General features: G+C 36.6%; 2 protein-coding genes across 3 annotated transcripts; one reads left to right on the forward strand and one right to left on the reverse strand.

Moving 5' to 3' along the window:
- Window positions 1-3: 3 nt before the first annotated feature.
- LOC133528332 (uncharacterized) lies at window positions 4-6,704 on the forward strand. 2 transcript variants are annotated; one of them, XM_061865684.1, is made up of 5 exons: window positions 4-501; window positions 740-2,109; window positions 2,275-2,452; window positions 3,708-3,815; window positions 4,342-6,704. In XM_061865684.1, the coding sequence occupies exons 1-5, from the start codon at window positions 408-410 to the stop codon at window positions 5,901-5,903; spliced, it is 3,312 nt and encodes a 1,103-aa protein (XP_061721668.1). In that variant the 5' UTR covers window positions 4-407; the 3' UTR covers window positions 5,904-6,704. The 2 variants fall into 2 exon arrangements, with proteins under 2 accessions (XP_061721668.1, XP_061721669.1); XM_061865685.1 differs by lacking the exon at window positions 3,708-3,815 and having other exon boundaries at window positions 16-501.
- A 2,559-nt stretch (window positions 6,705-9,263) lies between these two features.
- Window positions 9,264-22,598, reverse strand: LOC133528334 (dimethyladenosine transferase 2, mitochondrial-like). Its single transcript, XM_061865689.1, has 7 exons — window positions 21,802-22,598; window positions 21,432-21,573; window positions 15,211-15,350; window positions 14,582-14,731; window positions 13,148-13,287; window positions 12,395-12,559; window positions 9,264-11,528 (listed from the first exon to the last, which is right to left on the reverse strand). Exons 1-7 carry the CDS (start codon window positions 22,201-22,203, stop codon window positions 11,372-11,374), a joined length of 1,296 nt encoding a protein of 431 aa, XP_061721673.1. The 5' UTR covers window positions 22,204-22,598; the 3' UTR covers window positions 9,264-11,371.
- Between the last annotated feature and the right edge of the window lie 151 nt (window positions 22,599-22,749).

Below are 22,749 nucleotides of genomic sequence, written 5' to 3' on the forward strand. Positions count from 1 at the left end.
CGGAAAAAATTGTGATAAGGACAGGGGTAATTTTATTATCGCTTTTATACATTTTTTATTTTAATAATTGATATATAAATGCAATTGTCGCTTCAAAATGTTTCTGTATCGTACAAATTTAAGGGAATGTTTAATCCAGTTTTAAAAAAACTATAAAAGCTTTTCTGAACGCAGGTAAAGGTGTTTCATTTGATTTGACAGTAATTCTGTCAGTTCAATACAATCGTGAATCGTCGTAGCGAAATTTTGTCAATTAACAACAGCTGGCCTCGTTACTACTAAATGTGGTTAATTGTTTCTAGTGCTATGTAGTGATTATCAAATGATTAATGTATTTACTAAAATTGAACTCGGTTGCATGAAGGATCCGTTGGTACAGTGACACAGCGACGTTAAAATACAAGACCATGTCGATTCCTCCACTTGTTTGCAGTACTCCTCCTCCACCTGACCAGTGTGAAGATGACAAAGACCCCGAGGAGTTTGATTTACAATATAATCGTAAGTTCTTTCCAGTTATCTAAAAATACCACGCTTAAACAATACCCAATATAATAAAACTCCACCTACTTAAGTACATCGTACAGACAGGTCGAGTTCATTGTTACGTGTCTTATTTCCTCATATTCTGGCAGAAATCATAAAAATATGATTATCTAGCATACCTGTGCATAATTCTGTTTCTTGTTTATGTAAGTCACTCATACTTTAATTAATTGGAGTATGTTTTTATTTTCAGTGTCTCAAGAGGATGACTATGACTATGGTAGTTTTTCTACTTATAATCATTTCCAATCTGCCATATCAGTAAATAAACCATTGAGTGAACCTATACATAAAAACAATGCAAATAATGGAGACAGCAGTGAAACACTTAAAAATGCTTGTCACAATGAGACATTGAACTGGACAAATACTAACATTGAAAACAAATTAAATGATGATCAGAAACAGGAAATTGAGGTAAAATTACATAATGACACTGAAATTGATAGTATGAACAGTGAGAACCAAGATTCAGACCTAAAAACAGAAGACAATTGTTATGAAGACACACAGACCAACAAAAAGATAAACAATGAGGAAGAACTAAATATAGAAGACTTAAATTTAACAGTTGAAGAAGAATCTTTGAATTCAGTTGTCAAAAATGAACTGTATGATAGTAATGTAGATATTGACAAGAGTACAAGCTCTGATAAAAACAAATCACCCCACATTCCAGATGTAACCAGTATTATTACTAGTGATCTCCATGAGACTTTACCTTTAGATGAGATAACAAGTACCCCTCCAAGCTTAGATGATATTGATGATCCTCGCAATTCAATAGATGACCTGAAAATGGACAATGAAAATGTCACTGATTCTATAGATGTTAAAAATGAAACAGAAACTGGTCCTACCTTAAATATGAATGATCAGGTGGAAACTGTACAGGTTCCTGAAACATTTCAAGAAGTATTAGCAGAAGTGAACAATGAAACTGATGATGAATTTGGAGATTTCAATGACTTCCATTCTGCATCTAATATCAGACCATCAACAATCACATCTATTGTAGATGCTTGTGAAAATCCATGGGAAAACAATCAAACTGATTCAATGGACCATAGTCAAATGCCCCAAAGTTCCGATTTTGGGGCATTTGAAGCTCATTTTGAAGATGCAGAAGAAACGGAACCCCCAATCTTTGATGAGTTTAAATCAGAAGCCGCAAGAAGTGCTCCCGATGGACAATCATTAGAGCAAAATATTGTAGAAGATGATGATGACTTTGGAGACTTTGATGATTTTAAATCATCTGTACAGGAAACTAAGGACCACGAGAATGACATACAGGATCCACTGGCAAGGGTATTAGATTTCCAATCAACAGAAAGTGAAAGTCAGTTACTTGAGAACATAAATAAGATATTGAATTCTATATTTGAAGAGGAAATACCGGAGCCTGAGACAGAGTTTGATGGTAAACTTGAAGGGATGCTGTGTGAAACTTGGGGCCACCTGCTGGAGACTGATGTGCGGCAGCCATATATAATCAACTGGAATAGTTCAATAGGACAGAAAACTCTTTTGAAGGCTTTATGTATAGATTCAAGAAATATTGTGAGTATTCTTTAATTTATCTTATTTATCACACATTTTAAACATGAATATATTTCTAAGGCGATTTTTAATCCCTCGGCTTTGCAATATTTAGTTGTAGTACAAATTTCTAGCAATTTATTATATTATTTCATTAGTTTAAAAAAGAACTTGTATACATTCCAGTTATTTGGTCCAAAGTGGAGCTACAACATGCCTAAATATGCGGCTAACTTGAGTGCTGCCCCACTACAACCCCAGAAGCAAGCTACACTGTCAGGCCAGACCACCTCAGAAGTGACTGAGAAGCATGTCAAGCCCCCGGGGACCTGGTCAGACCCTTTCACGTCTGATGGCCAAGAATGTGAGTACATACTATACACAGCTTCACATGACCACTTGCAATAACAATGTAAATTAACTCACTAGTTTGACAATGATTATATAGAGAATGTGTGAATCAAGAAAGGCAGAAACAATGGAAACTTCAAGGGACAAATATGATTGTTGTTACAAAATCTTAGTTGATTAAGGACTTACCCCTTTATTCATAAACGTCTACTAAAGTTAACAAGCCGCTAATAATCGTTTGTCCCTTTCCATCATACCAATACGGAAAGGGACAAACAATTATTAGATTAAGCGGCTTGTCAACTTTAGTAGATGTTTATGAATAAGGGGGTTAGTAAATTTGTGTAATAATGTCCCTTAATATTTTTTAACCATTACCAATTTTGCTGTTAAGTTTAAATGAATACTAAAAATATTAGCTGTTAGACAGATATGTCAGATAAGTTAAGCTCTATGAAAGTTAATTATAGATTTTTAAAATCTTGTTGCATTGCCTTTATTTTATTTTACTAAATAAAAAACGTTGTAGTACTATACTCTGTATCTTTAGGTATTTCAATAAAAGTAAACAAAATCTACTTACAAATGGCTCGTTAAGCCAGTTGAGGGTAGATTAAAAATTACATGATCAAATAATATAGGTTAGGTCGTTCAGTGACAGATCCAGGCGGTTTTGTATTTGGTTGGTTAACCAATAAATGTTACAACTACCCGAAAGTGTACAAATTGTTTGTTACTTTTATTCAAATAACTAAAGATATAGAGTATAGTAGATAATGAAATGAAAATGAAATGAAATCGTTTATTTCGGACATAATTATCCATAGTTTTGCTTAAATATAATGAATAATTTATAATCTAATAATTTACTTAATATAAATAAAATCTACATTAAAATAATTAATTAAATAACTTAAATTAGATTAAATTAAATTAAATTAAATTAAATCAAATCAAATCAAATCAAATTATATACTCTAAAAATATACTCTAAAAATTTGATATAAAAAAAAACCTTTTAAAAAGGTATGAAATTAAAGTTTTAACAACACACATATTTTCACCTTGAAGTGTAAGCTCTATATATGCTACAATTATAAATATTGCACAAAAACACACAATGATATCTAAAAACTCTTGAATACTTACAAAGGAGCAAATCATATAGCTGCTAATACAATAAGCTTATTTAAATCACTGTAAATTCTTTTGCATGTCTTGCACATGGATTAACAATCACCTGGTACTCTGCTTGCCCTTTATCCTAGTCACCTATGCCGAAGCCCTACTCCTAGATTTAGAACACCTAATGGCCACCCTAGACCAAATGGCCCACAACCATTCCACCCTCAAGATATCAGAGTTGCTATCGCACGGTAAGTTACACACAACGTTAACTATAGCTAGGAAAGGCTAAACAAGTCGTGCTTGATTTGAATGCCGTTCTAGGCTTATAAGGTAAAAAACTGGTATGCTTGTGTATCAACGCAATCCACTAGTTCAGGCTCTAATCACAAGAGTATTTCGTGGAGTTGTTGAGCGACTTCCAGCATCACCCAACATTCAGAGGTGATTTGGAATTACTTGAATCCTCCTTAACGGAATTCCTACCAGCCTTCCTGGGTGGGTGGATTACAAATAAAATATCTTGGATTATATTATTATTATGGTTGAATACAAATGATACAATAAGTAACTTAATTTATTAGAACTCCTGAGTGTGGTTTCATCATAAGAATCGGTATTTGTGACGTCAAGCAAGTTTGAACTTTGACATTCTTATGCTGTTCATTGTCAGTATAAGCGGATTACGCCGAGCATGAAGCTTATTCTTAGTAGACTATTGTATCTTGTGGCCGACCGTATAGGCGTCTTTCTAATTTATTTTATTATATTTTTCAGCTTGCAACAAGGAGACTAATGTCGCTGCACCAAAGAGGCCTACAGACTTAGACGTATTCGACACGGATCTAACAACGAAATCCGACAAAATATACTCCAGCACTCTTGATGTTCAACCAATACGTCAGATAAACCTGCCCGATACTCACATCTTCACACCCACTGACTCTGAGACACCTCGATCAAAAACAATTCACTACAGCGGACCCTCATTTTTGTCGCAATCGCCTATGGAGACTGATAAAAACCCCACCGAGGAGAAATCTGAAGATCCAGCTGATGCTAAAGTTTTAGACGACGCAGATTACTCCGATTTCCAAGATTTCAAAGGTTCTTTCCAAGTTGATGCTTTAGAAGTGAAACCAGCTGCTGGACTATCCATGGACGGTGATGAACCGCCATCGAATCCGAACCAGCTCCAACCAAGTCCATATTCCATTGGCTTACTGCAACCTATCAAAATAGAACCCATCATACCTACATTAAACTGGCCTTCACCTGGAGAAGTGAAAGAAACTTTTGATGATTTTACCGAATTTGCTTCTACCACCACTTGGAATAATGATGTCCAAGAAACTAAAACTCCCAGTATATACTCCGAGAACACTCCTCAAATAGACAACACTAGTGTCGTGAACGATAATAGTATTAAAAGTATTGAGCCACCTAGTAAGATTAACGATTCGTTTGAAGATGATTTTGATACATTCCAGTCGGCTCTTCCACCCAATGTGCCAACTCTGGCATCACCTGTTAGGAACTTTAGTAATTTTGCATCAGCGGACTTCAGTCAAAATAAGACACAGGTCGTATCAAGTCAAGAGCCAGAATTCGATTTTGTATTTCAAAAAATTGAAACTAAGTCTGATCCCATATCATTTAACAAATCAAACGATATTTTAAATTATAGCGAACCTTTTATGCATCAGAATAATGTAGCAATAAGTGTGCCGAAAGTGAAAGAAACAGTTGCAAAAACCCCGGCGCCTTCCCTCGCGCCGCCTCTGAGCGCGGTGTTGCAACCGACAATGAGTTCGTCACAGACTCCACAGAACTCTGCACAAATTTTGCAACCTCTATCTTTAGAGAGTTTCTCGCAAATCAACTGGCCGAATCCTGGAATTAACTTACAAGATCTATCAAGATTTAATCCAGTAGAAACTCTGAATTCGCTGAAAACTGACTTGAGCGTCAGTGGCAACAGCAAAGGCGCCTCGCCCGTGCACAGTCAAAAGGCACCAGTACAAAACCAGCCACCCGAAGATGACATTTGGGGCGAATTCGTATCCAGCAAACCTAAATCGCATCAGTCATTACCAAAGAAAACCACTACGTTCGTCGATGACGACGAATGGACCGATTTTGTGTCGAGCCCTTCGGTAAAGCCCCAGAACGGATTAAACACGATAAGTTTAAACGTTCACACGAACTTAAGTATTCAGAAATCTACGAAACCAACCAAACAGAATAACCAAGCACTGGAGATACCAATGACGCATTACATAACACCTAAATCGAGCAACCATAGTTCTTATAACGACAGACACTTTCAAAACTTATAACGACACAGAATCAATTATCGCTACTTACTTAACTGTACTTAAATATTTGTAAATAGGGTGGTGGTGATTCATACAGTATGATATTCCTTTTACCCAGCGCCTGGTTGAAGAAAGGGCGCTATTCTTGTGAGTATTTTTTTATTTAGCTCTTTATATTGTTATTTAATTTAAACAGTTGTTTAATAAAAGCAAGCGCAAACAAAGTAGGCAAGGACGTGACCAATCAAGCGCAAAGGAGGGTTCTGCTTCATTGCCTGTTTAGGTCAAATATCGTGGCGACGTTTGACCCTTTTTATTTTATGTCGGGCTTTTTGGACCCGTGTAACAGATTGAAATAAATATGCGGGCTTGCGAAAAGTTATACACCTAAACTTAATCGTGTGTTGCTCCGAAGAAAACGGGAATTTAAACCGGTTGGCGCGTAAGTAGTAATACTTACGTCGTTCGTCATTACGGTGGTCCAATACACTTGTGAGAAAAGCGCTCGAAAAAGCACATACTTGTACAGATAACTGGAGCTAACACAGTTTCAATCCATTATTATACTGACATGGCCAAATAAATAGTTAGTTTGGCTTACGTTATCCTGCAAGCGTCACTTATTTAGAAGTTGATTAATGATGTGTTATATAACTTGATATACTTTATTTATTTTATAGTCATATGTTCCCGTCCAATTTGGAAGCGATATGAAATAATGTTTATCGCAAATTAATAAAATTGTGATTATATTAATATGTACATACGTGATTTGTGAATTTTAGCCTATTGTATTAATTAAGTAGATTATATTTATTGATTCTTGTTTAATTTCATTGTGCGCAGCAATAATTAAAATACATTAGTGGCACTTATTGATAATATTGTAAATTGGTAGTTGTTCGTTCGTAAAGCATCACAACACAACAAACGCATCCAACAAATAGTTTCCTTAGTAATAAGTAAATCCAAATTTGAGTTGTTGAATGCCAATTTAATGTCTAATGAGTTTGAGTACCTATGTTCATTCAATGTTTCAATTTTACACGCTAAAAAATTACTCTGTATTACCCTACAATCAAATATGTAGGTACCTAATAAAAGCCTTTGACCTAAGTAATGTATAAGTTATACTTTATGACATGAATGGTCAAAGAAAGAACTTCTGACATGCAAAATTGAGATTGCAACTGTACTACTGTCAGGTCTAAAATGACATTCCCTCCTTACCGCGTTAGCGCCCGTTTAGTTGCAGCAGGGGACAGTATTATCGCATTTTTGTCGACGCCGAATACGTTTAACCCTTTGAACGCTAGATGAAAGAATGGCGAAGGAATATGGCGTGCCCCGGACCCCAGGACGCCTTACTTGCCCTTAACCTTAGGGTGTCTTTGAGTTTCCAGCTTTCTGTAGGTACTTGAATTTTTATATGATCTCCTTAACAGTATTCGATTTATGCCAAGTTAATATTTATCAACTTATCTGCGAAAACAAGTTGGTGAAATGATCTATACCTAGTCCGTTTTTCTAAGATACAAGTACATACACCATAGTAAATGTATGGCGAACTCGATCTTAGAAATTGGACAGGCATGAAATCTTGGGCCCAAAGTTATAAATAGGTGACATTGTTGGTCAAAGCACTACAGAGACATGTTTTGGACTTGGTTTAGCGATCAGAGCGAAGTTACAATCTACCCTCTGTGTGTGTCCCTTTCTATTGCCTTTTTACAGATTTTAATGTAGTATTTTGCAACAGTTACGTTAGTTCATCGTCAGGCAATTCAAGAAATCATTCTATTCATCACGATGATTGATATTATTGATAATGACTAAAAGATATAAAAACCTATGAACAAGAATGAGGATTCAATAAAATCTTGAAATTGTCTACCAGTGCTCGATATACTTACCTACCTTATGTTTGACTTTTAGACGTTCTCCCTGTATATTAGTTCGTTCTGTACCCCTAGTGTAAATTTGATCGACATCATAACGTGACGAACGCGTTTGCGTTAAGTCTCATTTTGTATAGGATTTTGAGTTTCCAAAACGTCCCGCTTGGCGCGCTCTTTCTAAATCCAATACAAAATGAGACTAAACGCAAACGCGTACGTCTCGTTTCGAAATCGAATTTATTTACACTAGAGGTACAGAATTGTTCAGATAACTCATGAATGTATCATGACATTCATGACTTCTTGTCAAAATCTGATGTTTTCATACGAATTTAAGGCCAATATCAATTGCGTTTAGCAATTTATCAGTGTCAGTGTGCGACTGTTTATGACATAATTAGGTACATACCTAATATCAAAAGGATGTCTAAGTACTCGGGAATATGACTACCGTTTATTGCTGTACATTATTCGAGAGAAGATATCCATTATAATAAACTGCAAGAAAACCAATACCTAATCTGCAAAGTAGCAGTTTCTGCGTCCATTCAACGTAAATTTAGAAAAAAATAGGGTTAGGTATGTCTGCTTAAGTACCTACACCTACCTTGCTTACTGTGACGTAAAACAACTATTTTGATCGTGTATTTATGAATGCTCTGTTCTCTGCCTGCCTACACTCTCTCCACCAATTATAGTTATCTCTCGCGTCGAATGATCATCCCCATGACAATTCATTCAAGTTTCTTTCGGTTGGGCTTAGTGTGAAAAAGAATTGAAGGAATATGTTTTTACCGTATTTTTATTAAGTAAATCTTAAATAAATCCATGCTAATCTTCCAAAAATGCCTACAAACATGTTACGTAACAGCTACTCCATACAAAAATGAACCATAATTCGACGCGAGCGGTAAGGAGTAGCGATAGGCTATAAATGGCTGCCGGCGGCCTACATACCACTGAGAAAGTTAATTCATGGCTAATAGGAAATATTCCGCAAAACTCTGCGTAGCGGGCGCCACTAGCACAAACTGTAAACAAACCGCCTTGATGCATCAATGTTATATGTATATCATATAACTATATGTAACAAATAATCTGTGAAAACGTGTCAAAAAACTGTTTAAGGCATAGTATATACATATAAGTTACTCTATGGTTTCAGGTTTGTGTTAGTGCTAACCTCTGGCGGCAGAGCATTGAATTATACTCCATATTCCTAAGGTTGTTTGCTATTTGTATAGTTGTATTTTCATTGCACTTATTTTTCTATGGAGTGCATGTTTTTATGTATATAATGAGAAACTAACACCAGATAGCAATGTTTAGTTTTGTTACTATGTATAATGATCTAATATTGTTAAAATGTAAATATGTATTGTTAATAGAAGAGATAAACCTTATATCTTTTTTAGTGTTTTATTTATTCAAAAATAAATAAAATAGTATTCAATTCAGACTTTTTATAAACATAAAGTAGCACTTATTGAGTATAAGTATATATTTTTATTTACTAATTCTTCACAAATTCTTTAATATTTCGCGTCGACCGAGTGACCAACAAACAGTAAACAAAGTTAAAATAAAGACCTAAGTCAAAGAACTCTATTGCCTAGACTATGAGGGTGACGTTTAGGCTCCATTTTATAAATCTGCAAGTTACAATTACAATAGTCCAAAGGACCTACCGCGAACCACGTTCGACCTGTTGCCTCTCTGTCGCACTTGTAAATTTGTACATAAGTGTGACAGGGAGGCAACAAGTCGAACGTGGGTCGCAGTAGGCCCTCGGTAGTCTAACGTGGCGACCTGAAGAGGCAACCTGGCAACCAAAGATTAATTGATTGTATACGATGCGTATAACCCAAGTACGAGAGTTGGGCGGCTGCCGGGAAAATCGAAATTCGTCAATTGCGAACATTTTTCTCTGTCACTCTAATGACGTCTTACTAAGAGTAAAAGAGAAAGATCCCCGCAATTTGCGAATTTCGGTTTACGCGGTAGGCCCCCTGATCCAAAAGTTGTTAGTTGCTCCGGCTCTACTCATGCGATAAAAAAATTATTTATACTATTGTGAGGGATATTTCAATGCTATTATGGCCATCAATATTTTTTTAATGAATGCAAATAGTTTTTTTAATATATATTTCTAAGTGAAAGCTGTTTTGTATGGAGTTACGAATTATAAATAAATAAATATTATAGGACATTATTACACAGATTGACTAAGTCCCACAGTAAGCTCAATAAGGCTTGTGTTGAGGGTACCTAGACAACGATATATATCAATATTTATAAATACTTAAATACATAGAAAACTCCCATGACTCGACTTGAATTGCTAAGAAAGAACAGCAATTTTGGGCACAATTAAATGAATTTCGTATTGAAATCTTTGAAAATCGAACTTAAATTTACGCGGGACTAATTATTATCTTCCTTCTGCTATTTACAATGTTTCTACATTCAATAAATAATCTTATATGCATATATATATTTTTTTAAATATCAGAATTTTTACTTTTAATGAAAGGACTCATTGTTGACACCTATTAAATCATAATAATATTTACTCAATCAAAACGATTTACGTAAAAGAACGGCCGAGATTCGCCATTAGAAGCACCTAAAAAAAAACTTGTTTTTTTTTACAAAAACTGTCTATAAAACGACAGCACGCACATATGGAGTCTCAATTACTGATTTTCATGACTGATGGTTAGGCTTCGACGCGTCGAAGTAAAAATAAAATAAAAACAAAAATAAGCGTTTTCTAAAAATGTATTTACACCACTTTAATAAGTGCTGAAAACTCCCTCACAATAGTATAAATAAAATTTTAATCGCATGAGTAGAGCCGGAGCAACTAACAACTTTTGGAAATGCCCTCGTATTAGACTTAGTGCTTCGAGTTTGACAGATATGGCGTTACGGCTTCGTACATTATGCGATAACCATACAGCACCATCTAGCTCAGCTGTCAAACTATACTTAACATCTTTACTAACTACAATCAACTACTCTGATGGCGAATAGGCCAAAATGAGGTCTGACATGACTGAAAATTGTCGAAGACGCGTACCACGAGGGATATCGTCCATTGACCCGCCTGTTTCTATCTCTATCGTACGCGAATAGTTATATTGCTGTTCCGCTCGCGCAGTGTCATTGACAGGCGGCATCAGGGGCGGGCAATATAATTACGCGCGGGTGATAAAGATAGGAACAGGCATTCCTCGTGGTGAGCGTCATTTTTGTTCGAATAGACCAGGGGTCGGCAAACCGCGGCTCGTTTGAAGGTACAAATTGGGGCTCTTTAAGCCACACAGAAAAATAACACTAAGAAAGTTCTTGGACCACTGAAAACAACACTTGTGACTCTTTGAGTTACATATTATCCCTTTCCGACGTATTGGTATGATGGAAAGGGACAAACGATGATCAGCGGCATCGTAACTTTAGTACACGTTTATGAATAAGGGGGTTAGTGATTTTTGCTGTGTTTGGCTCTTTTTCTAAAGAATTGAACGATCCCTGGAATATACCATATTAAGATAACGGGCATGTTCGGTGCAACAAGCTTAAATTCAATCAGGTCTCGTTTTCGGTATCTGAACTTTCAATATCGTCTATGGGCGTGCCTATACTGGTTTTCTCGTCGTCTTCAACTGCGGTCACGAACTTTGGTAGATTATTCTCCATGGATACCCGGAATGGGCATTGTTTGAATTCCGGCCATGATATTAATCTGAAACAATAAACAGTTATTTGTTTAACCCCTCGTGCTTATATGTATCGTGATAATACCCGAGCAAGCGAAATATGCAAAATTGAACTACGAGAGTAGTGAGTGGTTAGAACAGTGGAATCTTGAGCTTTATGGTGGTTTCAAGGTACGAGGGTCAAACAAACTTAACTCCCGAGTGAAACACATTTTTTTTCCACACCAACCCGTGGATAATACTCACTGTAAACATAACGAAACATATTTACTTGAACATTAATAAATATTTATTGTTCAAAATCATCACGTAAAAATCAATTCTATCAGCCAACATAATCAAAGAACTCAAAATTTGCATTAGATTACTTTGTCACACGTGTGGATAAAATGCAACTTTCTCATCAGTTTTTGAAGTACAAACAGAGCCTTTGAAGGCTGGATCTAAATAAACTTTCTGAAAGCATTAATAAATACACATAACTGAATATTTTTATCCGACAGCGCAACGCAAAGGACTGTAATGAACCATATAACTACCTAAACGCGACATTATATATATATATCATTTTTGCCTCTGTGTATAACAACCTTTTCTTTTTACAATAAATAAGTAATAAGTAAAAAACGACCTTGGGGTTTTACATTTTGTTAGTAATTGCGGACGTGATATCAATATCACACGTGTGGCATTGGAAAATCAGTTTAAACTTGGAATTTACGTAAATAATGAAATGATTGTCACCGAGGTGCGATTGCATGTGGTGGACCAGATTTGTAGACAACCTTATTTACATATTCAGTTGTAAAATAGGAGATTACATAAACAGCATAAAAAGGAATATGCAGCCACACATGACAAAGACAAACTAGAGTTTCAGAAGTAAACGTACTTTTTAAAGACAGTTACTTTCTGCTTCAGATTGAGGTCTCCGAACTCGGTGAATATGGTCATGTGCGGCAGCGGCGCGTCGGCGGCGCCCGGCGCCAGCCGCCGGTCGCTGTCGGGCGGCTCCTGCCCCGTGATCAGCCACACGCCGCAACCAGGTATCCATTGTCTGCAAACGCGTTCTACATTTACTTTTATCTGTCTCTGTCTGACTGGAACACTTCACAGTTTCCGATTGGGATGAAATGGTACCTACGTAACTTCGCTAGTAATTAGGAGCATTCCACGGGCTGTCCTGTACGGACGCATTTTATTTCCTATATTGCGAATTTTTTTGGCGTTTAAAGCAGGCGATTATTTTTCTGTGCATATTTTTGACCGTTAGTCGCAGAAAATGAAACCTGTTATTGTACCTGCAAATCTTCAGAAAATTCGCATTTGTACGGGACAACGGTGGACAATTTCATGGAATGCTCAAATATAATATTATTGCACCATATATCGAGCTGCTTTGATGACTGCGTATTGCAGTAGTGGAACCGTCGGATCGCAAGATCAGAAAGCTGATGAATAAAAATACGCAATAAAGCGGAATCCCACTACACCGCCCGCAACGCGAAGCACTTGGGCGCACAGACTGACTTAATTTACTATCTTCACCTCCATGGCAATTTAGCGTTCGCTGTAGTGGAGTGGATCTCTGCACTTTTTATCGAGCTGTATAATTTAAATTGTATACCGAAATAAACATACTTACTCTAACATTGGAATCACCCTTGTAGACTTGGAAAACATGTGAGGCTTGAAAAAATACCATAGCAGAGGCAAATACTCAGGTGGAACTGGCAGCTCTCGTTTTTGGGAGATATTCACCAAGTATAAGCGATGTTCATCCATCTGTAAAATATAGGTACAGTCAGGTGCTAAGAAAATAGATTTGCTGACCTTTAAAAATGTTAGGTCAAGGAAAATATAAGAGAAAAGAACTAGGGATGTACCTACCGACTAGTCGGGAAAGCCAACTATCTGGCCACATTTGTAGTCGGCGATTAGACGACAAAAATGGGAGTTACGGAAAATGTGAAATTATAAGAAATATCAATCAATATTTAGTATACATTTAACAATTTGTTCATATTACGGGGCCATTCATTAGTAGTGTCATAATCAAAACTGGAACAGATGGACATTCATTTGGGTTTACCAACAATATCATACCTAATTATAGTTTAATTAGCAGAAATGTTTAAAATTACCTATTGCTCAAGTTTTTCAACGAGCCAAGTGACCTACCTATGAAAACTTTAGTTCAAATTATTGACCGTAGGACGGCTCTTCTATATGTCCGGTTGTCTGGTATTATCCTCTATAGGCCGCATTTCTCAACCGAATTTCGTGAAATTTTGTGAGAAATTTCGACCGTTAGATTTTGTACTTAGATTTTTTTGTTTATTCAGTTTTAAGATTTTTTTTAATGGCGGTGTCATAGTGTACGCGAAGTTCACAGAGCCACTAGTCATATGAAAATCAGGTATTATATCGCCGTGGTCCGGATAACATTTCATAGTTGGCTACAATTACAATCGTAATATACAGTAGGCACTTCTTTTTCATCTAAATGTGGTATTATTTTAGATGGTTTAAAATGTTGACCTCACAAATCACGGCACGGATTCCTCAAGAAAAGTCTATATTGCTCAAAGTCAAAGAGATTGAGATTATTTTTGCAAATGCATGTAAACTTAAACAAAACTGATCTGTGCCGACTAGCCGACTAGTCGGCCGTCTAATCGGCCATCTGATTGCCAAATCAATAGTCGGTACATCACTAAAAAGAACCCGTTATTGAGAGCCTGTGCTTGAATAGCATTAGCTTACAATGTGCAACATTGTGGCAACAAAAATTGTGGGCACCTTATTTTTTTGTTTATGTGACCAACCGACATATTATTAGTCAGCTAACTTTTTCTTTAAGATATAATTAATTACTATTTGAAAAATTCTAGGTTGCTAGCACTGCTCAACCCATCCACGAAACGGCAGCTGACCATCACGCTAAAGCACAGCTTAATTGTTGACAGACTGATTAGTACACAGTACCTAATGATAAATTAATAGTTTTTCATTTTAAGTTATAAAATTATATAAGAGTAGAAGATATACTTATAAAATTTAGATTTAAAAAAGTTACCAGCGTAACCCTCTTGTTGGTTGTCGGATGTGTCCATGGTAGGAAATGCACTTTTGGTACATTTGCAAGTATTTTGAAATCAAATAGAAGCTGAAACAGAGTTGGTACTGCCATATGCTTTCTATTTTGTATCTCATTGTCCGTTAGGAACTGGAAAAAATAATTATTACGTAAATTATACAATTTCCATCCAACAAGCAAGCTAATATATTTTACATAACTGCTGAATAGGTCTACAGTCATAGTTAAGAACACTCTTAATGGATTATCATTTAATTTAATTATTTTTATACGTAGGTAGGTAGTTTTAGACATTGTAATTTTGACCAAGGTGAATATATTTTTCCCCAGTCTCCCATTGACCATTAATGTTTTAATGCTTGGAAAGGATTTGAAAAGTTGGGATGTACGTATTCATATAGGCTATATAATCGGTTAAAATAATTTCATTTAATGAGTAACTATTGCAGTAGGTAATCAAAGACTTGGATAATAAATCAATATCAGTTCATTTGTTTTGGATCTGGGATGTTACAGACCTATGTATGCCTGATTATGTATGTCAATCAACTATCTAGCTTAATTTCAGGCTGAAAATATTTTTGTATTAAATTTTACTACTAACTTACTTCATAGTGATGTCCAGGCATAGTGATGAAAAGGTCCGGTCTGCCTAGATGGCTAGTAGTGTTGTGGAACACTATGGTGTTTATTAGATGTTTGACAAAAGACAGGCTAGGCATTGATCCCACTATTGTAACCACTCTATCTGGAAGATAAATGATGTAATATCGAAACCTAAGCCATTGTCAAATTTTAACACATTTATCTAGCTTTGTTTGCCAAACTTAAAACACTTGCGCAAAAACAAGTACTTCACCATTTATAAGGATAAAGTTTTCAGGAATTATGCAAAATTGAACTCTATCACTTTGACATAATAGTACGGTCGCCAAATCTCAAAAGCCCTCTAGAAACACGATTTAATTGACTCTGCTCGGCCTTACCCACAACCGGTATCAATGTGTTCGGACAGTTCTCCTGATCACCGTACATGCGGTAGTAAAGCGGAAAAATGGTGGAGGGGATAGTAATGACGTCACAAAGATGGCGGCCGGACCTATTCTTTTTGGCGGTGTATCTCGAAAACCACTTAACCGATTTTAATCATCGAGGTGTCAAATAATAGCTTATATTATGGAGATTATTTCCTTTTCTACAAACATTTACGTGAAACATATAGGAAAAAAAATAATCACAAAAAACAGTTTTTTTATAAAATTATTATTTTTTATTTTGTAAAAATCTCCGTAAATATTAGCATTTCGCAAATTTTGTTTAATATAAAACATATTGCTTCATTATCAAGGAATATAATGAGCTTTAAAACATACAGATCGAGTAATAAACAATGAAGCTACACTCATTTATTTGCGCATGGGTAACGATAACTGGCTTTTACCGGTCGAAACTGTGGTGACTGTTACGATACGTATTGAATGGAATTTATAGAGTATCGGTTTTAATTACTGAAATTATAATGACAATTATAAAAACCAGACACAATAATGTTACCTTACTTCGACGTTTAGTCTCTTTTTTCGTCTTAATCATAGGTAGGTACATATTTCTTTTTACTTAAAAATTTTATACAGGGTGAACTTTTAACCACCAGTCATACTCTGCGCAGCGACTTTATAGGTCATACTGAACAACTTTTACTATTAATAGTCCCCAAGCCGCTCCGAGGCCAGATTTAATTGACTCAGCTCGGCCTTACCCACAACCGGTATCAATGTGTTCGGGCGTTTCTCCTGATCACCGTACATGCGGTAGTAAAGCGGAAAAATGGTGGGAGGGGATAGTAATGACGTCACAAAGATGGCGTCCGGACCTATTCTTTTTGGCGGTGTATCTCGAAAACCACTTAACCGATTGCATTCATCGAGGTGTCAACTAATAGCTTATATTATGGAGATTATTTCCTTTTTACAAACATTTACGTGAAACCTATAGGAAAATAATAATCACAAAAAACATTTTTTTTTATACATTTGGTTGGTAGGTTTGTCTTATGTTTTAAAGCAGTAAAATCTTTCAAGTCGAAACACAGTATAAATATACATTTTGTTGTCTAATCTAAAAGTATGATGTTCATTGTTTAAGACTGATTAGTGATTACTGAATTAAATAACATGCTATTTGTTATTTTTGTTTTATTTTTTAAATCAGGTATTAATTTATTCACTATGTATCACTATACAGGCAAAATGTGTATCATAGTTGGTCTGTAAGTACTTACTACTTGTGTCGAATATAGGTATAAGATGAAATTTTAACCACCAGCCATACTCTGCGCAGTGACTTTACAGGTCATACTGAACAACTTTTATTATGGGACCAATGCCGAATCACGCAAGAAAATTTGGATCTGGAATGACACCCACTGGCTGTGCCCTACCACACAAAGCGAGATGTAAAGTAAAGTAAAGTAAATTTTATTTGTGGAACACAGGTGTTACATTTAAGGTCTTATATATAAAGTAATAAATAGAACTCTGTGTTTTGCCTATTGGCATACAAATATTTAAAAAAGTCACATACATATGTTAATAATAAAATTATTACAAATCAATTACCTAAATTAGGATTATCAGTAATATTACAGCAATAAAAATATTTATAATAGAAAAAAATAGCAACATTTCACAAATCTATATAATGATGAAGTACTTACATGTTAAACTAGTATCTATATAAAATGGACAAGTTATAACTATTTCAGTTATCTTCAAAAAAATCATTTACTGAGTAATAGCATTTGTTTATTAAGTATGATTTTAGTCGTATTTTAAACTGGTCAGGTTGCAGGCACTTTATATCATTTGGGATATTATTGAAAATTTTTGGAGCCATACCCAGTATACTCTTACCCAAGAAAGCCATTCACAATGCTTTGAATGACATTCACAATGCCCATACCTCTCTTTTGGACGTAGTTTAAGGACGTACCCGGGTCCATGACGCATGCTCGCCACACCGCTGCTTAAAATAAGCTGACGCACCGTAAATTGAACTGCGTAAAAATCGCAAAAAATATTACACGGAGATCTTATGGCAGACACCGTACCGGTGACGTAAAAGACGCAACTGTTATGCGAACAAAAAAGATTCGCGTGAAGCACGTCACTGCGATTCCGTACCGTCACCGTTTTTTAAACAGCGGTGTGGGGAGCATGCGTCAAAAACGGTACGCATACGACGCGTCACTGCGATTCCGTATCGTGACCGTTTTTTAAGCTGCGGTCTGGTCGCACCTTGTATTGTATTGTATTGTATTGTATTCGGGCGATTTTTCCGCAACTCGACGACTTGCGCCTATTTTGCGTGATATGTTGGGGGTGGGCTAGTCCTGCCAGCCCAGCTCCTCGAGGAATCCTATCAAACCTTTGATGTTGAGTAGGACCTCGGGGAGGTCTCTCGGAGATCCGAGATGTTTAGCCCTGTATGGAGTCACTCCGCTGCATTCCAGCACCACGTGAGAGGCTGTTTCTTCTGTCTCCATGCAACCTCGGCACAGGGGACTGTCTGTGACACCTGTTGTGAAAAGATGTTTGTTAAATAGTCCATGACCTGTTATGACACTGGTTACCATACTCAGTCGGACCTTCCCTAGTTGCAGGAGCGCCCTTGTGAGTTTTCCGTTGATGCCAGGCATGGCTTCTTTTGCCTGTCTGCATCCAGTCTGGTTCAGCCAGTGTTCTGTGTGTAGTTTCCCTGTACGTGCCAGCAGCATTGAGCGTACCTTGCTAAATGGTATCGGAAGAATCGGTTCCGGACCAATCGCCCCCGCATTCGATCCTTGCCTGGCAAGCTCGTCCGCAGCATCGTTACCTCGGGATCCACTGTGTCCCTTGATCCATTGTAGGGTGATCTTGTTATTATGACATACCTCCATTAGTCGTTCGTGGCATTCGTGTATAAGTTTGGATGTAACTATATGGCTATTTAGAGCCATTAAGACTGCTCTACTGTCGGAGAGTATGCGGATGGAGGATCCTACTACCTTCCTTGCAGTGATGGCAGCCGCCGCGTTTATGATGCCCATGCACTCAGCTTGGAATACCGAGTTATGGGCTCCTAGCGGAGTGGTGATCGACATGTTCAGATCTTCTGAGAAGGTTCCAGAGCCCGATCCGCTGTCTGTTTTGGACCCATCAGTGAAGATTCTCAGCTCCCGGGGATTGAGTCCTTCATGATTGTCGTCCTCATATAACTGTATTTTGTACCTTTTATCGAAGATAGCTTGTTTGTGAATCCGGTCCGTGCCTGACCTAAGCACTGGAAATTCGTCATACACCTTTTCCAGGCATTTTGTGTGAAGAGCTCCTGTGATGTTAGACCATATCTTGAGGGTTCGCAACCTGACCGCTGAGAGACTGGCCTCTTGCTGTATGTGTAGGTGCAGCGGTGGAAGGTTTAGCATGACCTCCATGGCTGCAGTCGGGGTAGACCTCGTGCAGCCAGTGGTGGCCGCGCATGCGAGCCTTTGAAGTCTTTGTAGTTTGTCTCGTACGTTGCCTAGGTTTGTTCTTGGCCACCAAACCAGAGCACCGTAACAGAGTAAGGGGCGGATTATCGTCTTATAGAGCCAGAGGGTAATTTTCGGGTTGAGTCCCCACCTCTTACCAATCATCCTTCTGCACTGCCAGAAGACAACTCCCGCCTTGTCTATCCGTTTGTTGATGTGGTTGTTCCAATTGAGTTTATTGTCGAGAGTTAGTCCTAAGTACTTAACTTCATCGGACAGCTGTAGCTCAGTTTGGAAAAGTGTTGGTCTGGTAAAGTTGGTCGCACCTTTATATGGGACAGTCAAAATTTTTTTCGCGATTTCGGAATTGGTCCCATAGTAAAAGTTGTTAAGTATGACCTATAAAGTCGCTGCGCAGAGTATGACTGGTGGTTAAAAGTTCACCCTGTATAAAATTTTGAAGTAAAAAGAAATATGTACCTACCTATGATTAAGACGAAAAAAGAGACTAAACGTCGAAGTAAGGTAACATTATTGTGTCTGGTTTTTATAATTTTAATTATAATTTCAGTAATTAAAACCGATACTCTATAAATTCCATTCAATACGTATCGTAACAGTCACCACAGTTTCGACCGGTAAAAGCCAGTTATCGTTACCCATGCGCAAATAAATGAGTGTAGCTTCATTGTTTATTACTCGATCTGTATGTTTTAAGGCTCATTATATTCCTTGATAATGAAGCAATATGTTTTATATTAAACAAAATTTGCGAAATGCTAATATTTACGGAGATTTTTACAAAATAAAAAATAATAATTTTATAAAAAAACTGTTTTTTGTGATTATTTTTTTTCCTATAGGTTTCACGTAAATGTTTGTAGAAAAGGAAATAATCTCCATAATATAAGCTATTATTTGACACCTCGATGATTAAAATCGGTTAAGTGGTTTTCGAGATACACCACCAAAAAGAATAGGTCCGGCCGCCATCTTTGTGACGTCATTACTATCCCCTCCACCATTTTTCCGCTTTACTACCGCATGTACGGTGATCAGGAGAACTGTCCGAACACATTGATACCGGTTGTGGGTAAGGCCGAGCTGAGTCAATTAAATCTGGCCTCGGAGCGGCTTGGCGACCGTACTATAAAGTCCAAAATCAGGTGGGAAATATATTCATCTGCCTTATAAATGCTTAAGACATTAAAAATACAAAGATTAACTTATTCGTTTAAAATAATCTTTATTACCAATACAAGGTGCCCATGAGGAACCTGAGAGATTTTAACCACGCATTTCTGAGGCTAAAAGAAGGAAATGAGATATGAGTTTAAATCAATTTCTCAAAAAAAAAATTTTGTTTATATTTTTCGATTTTTTGTATGTATTTGTACATAAAATGTAAACGCTCTTTGTAAAACTGAAACTCAAAAGAATTTAAACCTTTACCTACTTTTGGCAAAGTGTTACTTGTCACTTTTTCAACAATGAAACTCCAAGTGTTTGTGAACAAATGCTTTAGGCAAATTCTACGCATCTTTTGGCCAAACTGGATCACAAACGGTCACTTATGGAGAATTACCGGACAAGCACCCGTACATAAGGAGATCCAAACGCGCAAATGGCATTGGATTGGGCATATCCTCAGGAAGCCTGACACCCACCTATGCCCTGGGCCCTGACCTGGAAGATGCCCGGAAAAAGGAAACATAGTCCTAAATTTACTTGGTGCCGTTCCGTGGAGCAAGAGTTGGGTGTATTGGGGATGGGGTGGGAGGAAGTTACCCAAGCTGCCCAGGACCGGAGTCAGTGGAAGAAAATGATTCGAGCCCTACACCCTAGCAGGGGGTAACAGGATGGAAAGAAGAAGAGTTGTCACTTTTTGCGTCAGTGCGAAAGACCTTTTTGATTGCGATGTTGCCACTAGGTCCCATAGTGGCAACATCGCAATCAAAAAAGTGTTTCGCACTACATAACAATAAAAAGATGTTTTTTTTTGTAAGTGGCTTTAACTCTGAAATTAGGCAAAATCCAAAAAAGTTTGTAGGACATTTAAGTCTTTAAACATGATCAGGTAAATACTGTTAAAATCTCTCGCAATGCTCATGGGTACCATGTATTCATGTTGACAGTTATGTTTCAGTTATCTACGTAAATAAAACTTTAGAATGGAATATAATGTTTTGACTTGATAATATTTCAGGCTGTTTCATGAAAGAGCCTGAAATATTATCAAGTTTGCAGTGTTAAGTGAGATTGAATTCTAAAAGTATGAAACACAGTTACAATGCATAAAATTGCACAAGGAAAACATACCAGGATCATCAGTTGCCAAATCACCCAATAACTCTTGAATTCTGTTCCCTTGGTCCATCTTATCTTGAAACGCAAGCTTCCACATCCCAAAAAAATCAGCTATTTTTAATTTCACTCGTTCAGGATAATTTGATTCTAACTCCTGTAAATGTTCGTATATTTAGGTTTCAAGTATGATGTGTTAAAGATTTTAGTCATTGACATATATCTAAGGATGGACCTTATGGGCACTAAAAATGGAATTAGCACTATTGGCTTGAATTTGTGTGCTTGACAGCGCTGTATTTTCCCCATTCTTTTGCCCGTAAGGCCGGTCCTTAGATATATGTAAATTTTTTTAGTATAAAAATTCAACAATAATAATGCTTACTTTTAGATATTGAGAAAAATGACTAGAAGTTTCATACATGTACAGATTACTTTTTTGGCACTGTAGTAATTCCTTAGTCAAAATTCCCAATCCTGGATTGACTTCAACTATAGGAGAGTGAATAATCAGGTTTTTCTCTACAGCCTGAACGATTTCTTTAGCAGTGCCTTCATTTATAAGGTACATACTCTCAGGAGCCTTGTATTTCCTTAAAAGAAACTTCGGTATCTGATTTTTAATACCAGCATATTCAGGAGTATTTTCAATGTAGTTCATGACATCTTGGGCAACTTTCGGAGGTGGTTTTTCGTCTTTAGCTTTATTTAATTTGTGTCGCAGTCTTATTGAGTTCCGAAACGTGGAATTTATAACACAGGAAGTGTATTTAACTGATTGTATCATGTTAAACTTTTAAAGTTAACCTTTTCTTTAATCAATGAATTTTGTTGGTTTTTTTGTGCCGATTAAGTGACAACAACCAGCAGACACTCAAAACCATGTATTGTACATTAAACTAATCAAGTTAAGATTAGATTCTAACTATTCAAAGAATCGTGCTCTTGCTTTTCTTTGGAAACAGTAATGAAAAATAATAAAATCATATGAAATGTAAAAACTTAACATGCAGTAAATACTGTAACTGTCGAACTGTCAATCAACTGTCACAACAACTGTGACACGAAATGGGGTATGTTATAAAACAGTAAAATAAGTTTGAATTTAATATTATATGTAAACTTGCGTTTCATAGAATGATGAGGACAACCCTCTGTGATTATTTACTATATTTTTAGATTTATTGCTATACTTATGCGTTACCGTTAACTTTTTGTTCTCATTAAGAAAGATCAAACAATATTATAACAAATAATGCAATATTACAACGCACAAATCTCATTCTATGCAGTATCATTATATCTGACCGCACATTGCTAAAGGTTGCCAGAC

This window comes from Cydia pomonella, chromosome 19, assembly GCF_033807575.1.
Source record: "Cydia pomonella isolate Wapato2018A chromosome 19, ilCydPomo1, whole genome shotgun sequence".
NCBI classification, from domain to species: domain Eukaryota; kingdom Metazoa; phylum Arthropoda; class Insecta; order Lepidoptera; family Tortricidae; genus Cydia; species Cydia pomonella.

Bases quoted from the DNA above. Each gene is read 5' to 3' on its own strand.
- LOC133528332 (XM_061865684.1), top strand. From the start codon at position 408: ATGTCGATTCCTCCACTTGTTTGCAGTACTCCTCCTCCACCTGACCAG. The intron at 502-739 runs GTAAGTTCTTTC...TTTTATTTTCAG, and splicing joins GTTTGATTTACAATATAATC to TGTCTCAAGAGGATGACTAT. The intron at 2,110-2,274 runs GTGAGTATTCTT...TATACATTCCAG, and splicing joins GTATAGATTCAAGAAATATT to TTATTTGGTCCAAAGTGGAG.
- LOC133528334 (XM_061865689.1), bottom strand. From the start codon at position 22,203: ATGATACAATCAGTTAAATACACTTCCTGTGTTATAAATTCCACGTTT. The intron at 15,351-21,431 runs GTATGTTTTCCT...TTTATCTTCCAG, and splicing joins TTTGGCAACTGATGATCCTG to ATAGAGTGGTTACAATAGTG. The intron at 11,529-12,394 runs GTACGTTTACTT...TTATTGTTTCAG, and splicing joins AAAGTAACTGTCTTTAAAAA to ATTAATATCATGGCCGGAAT.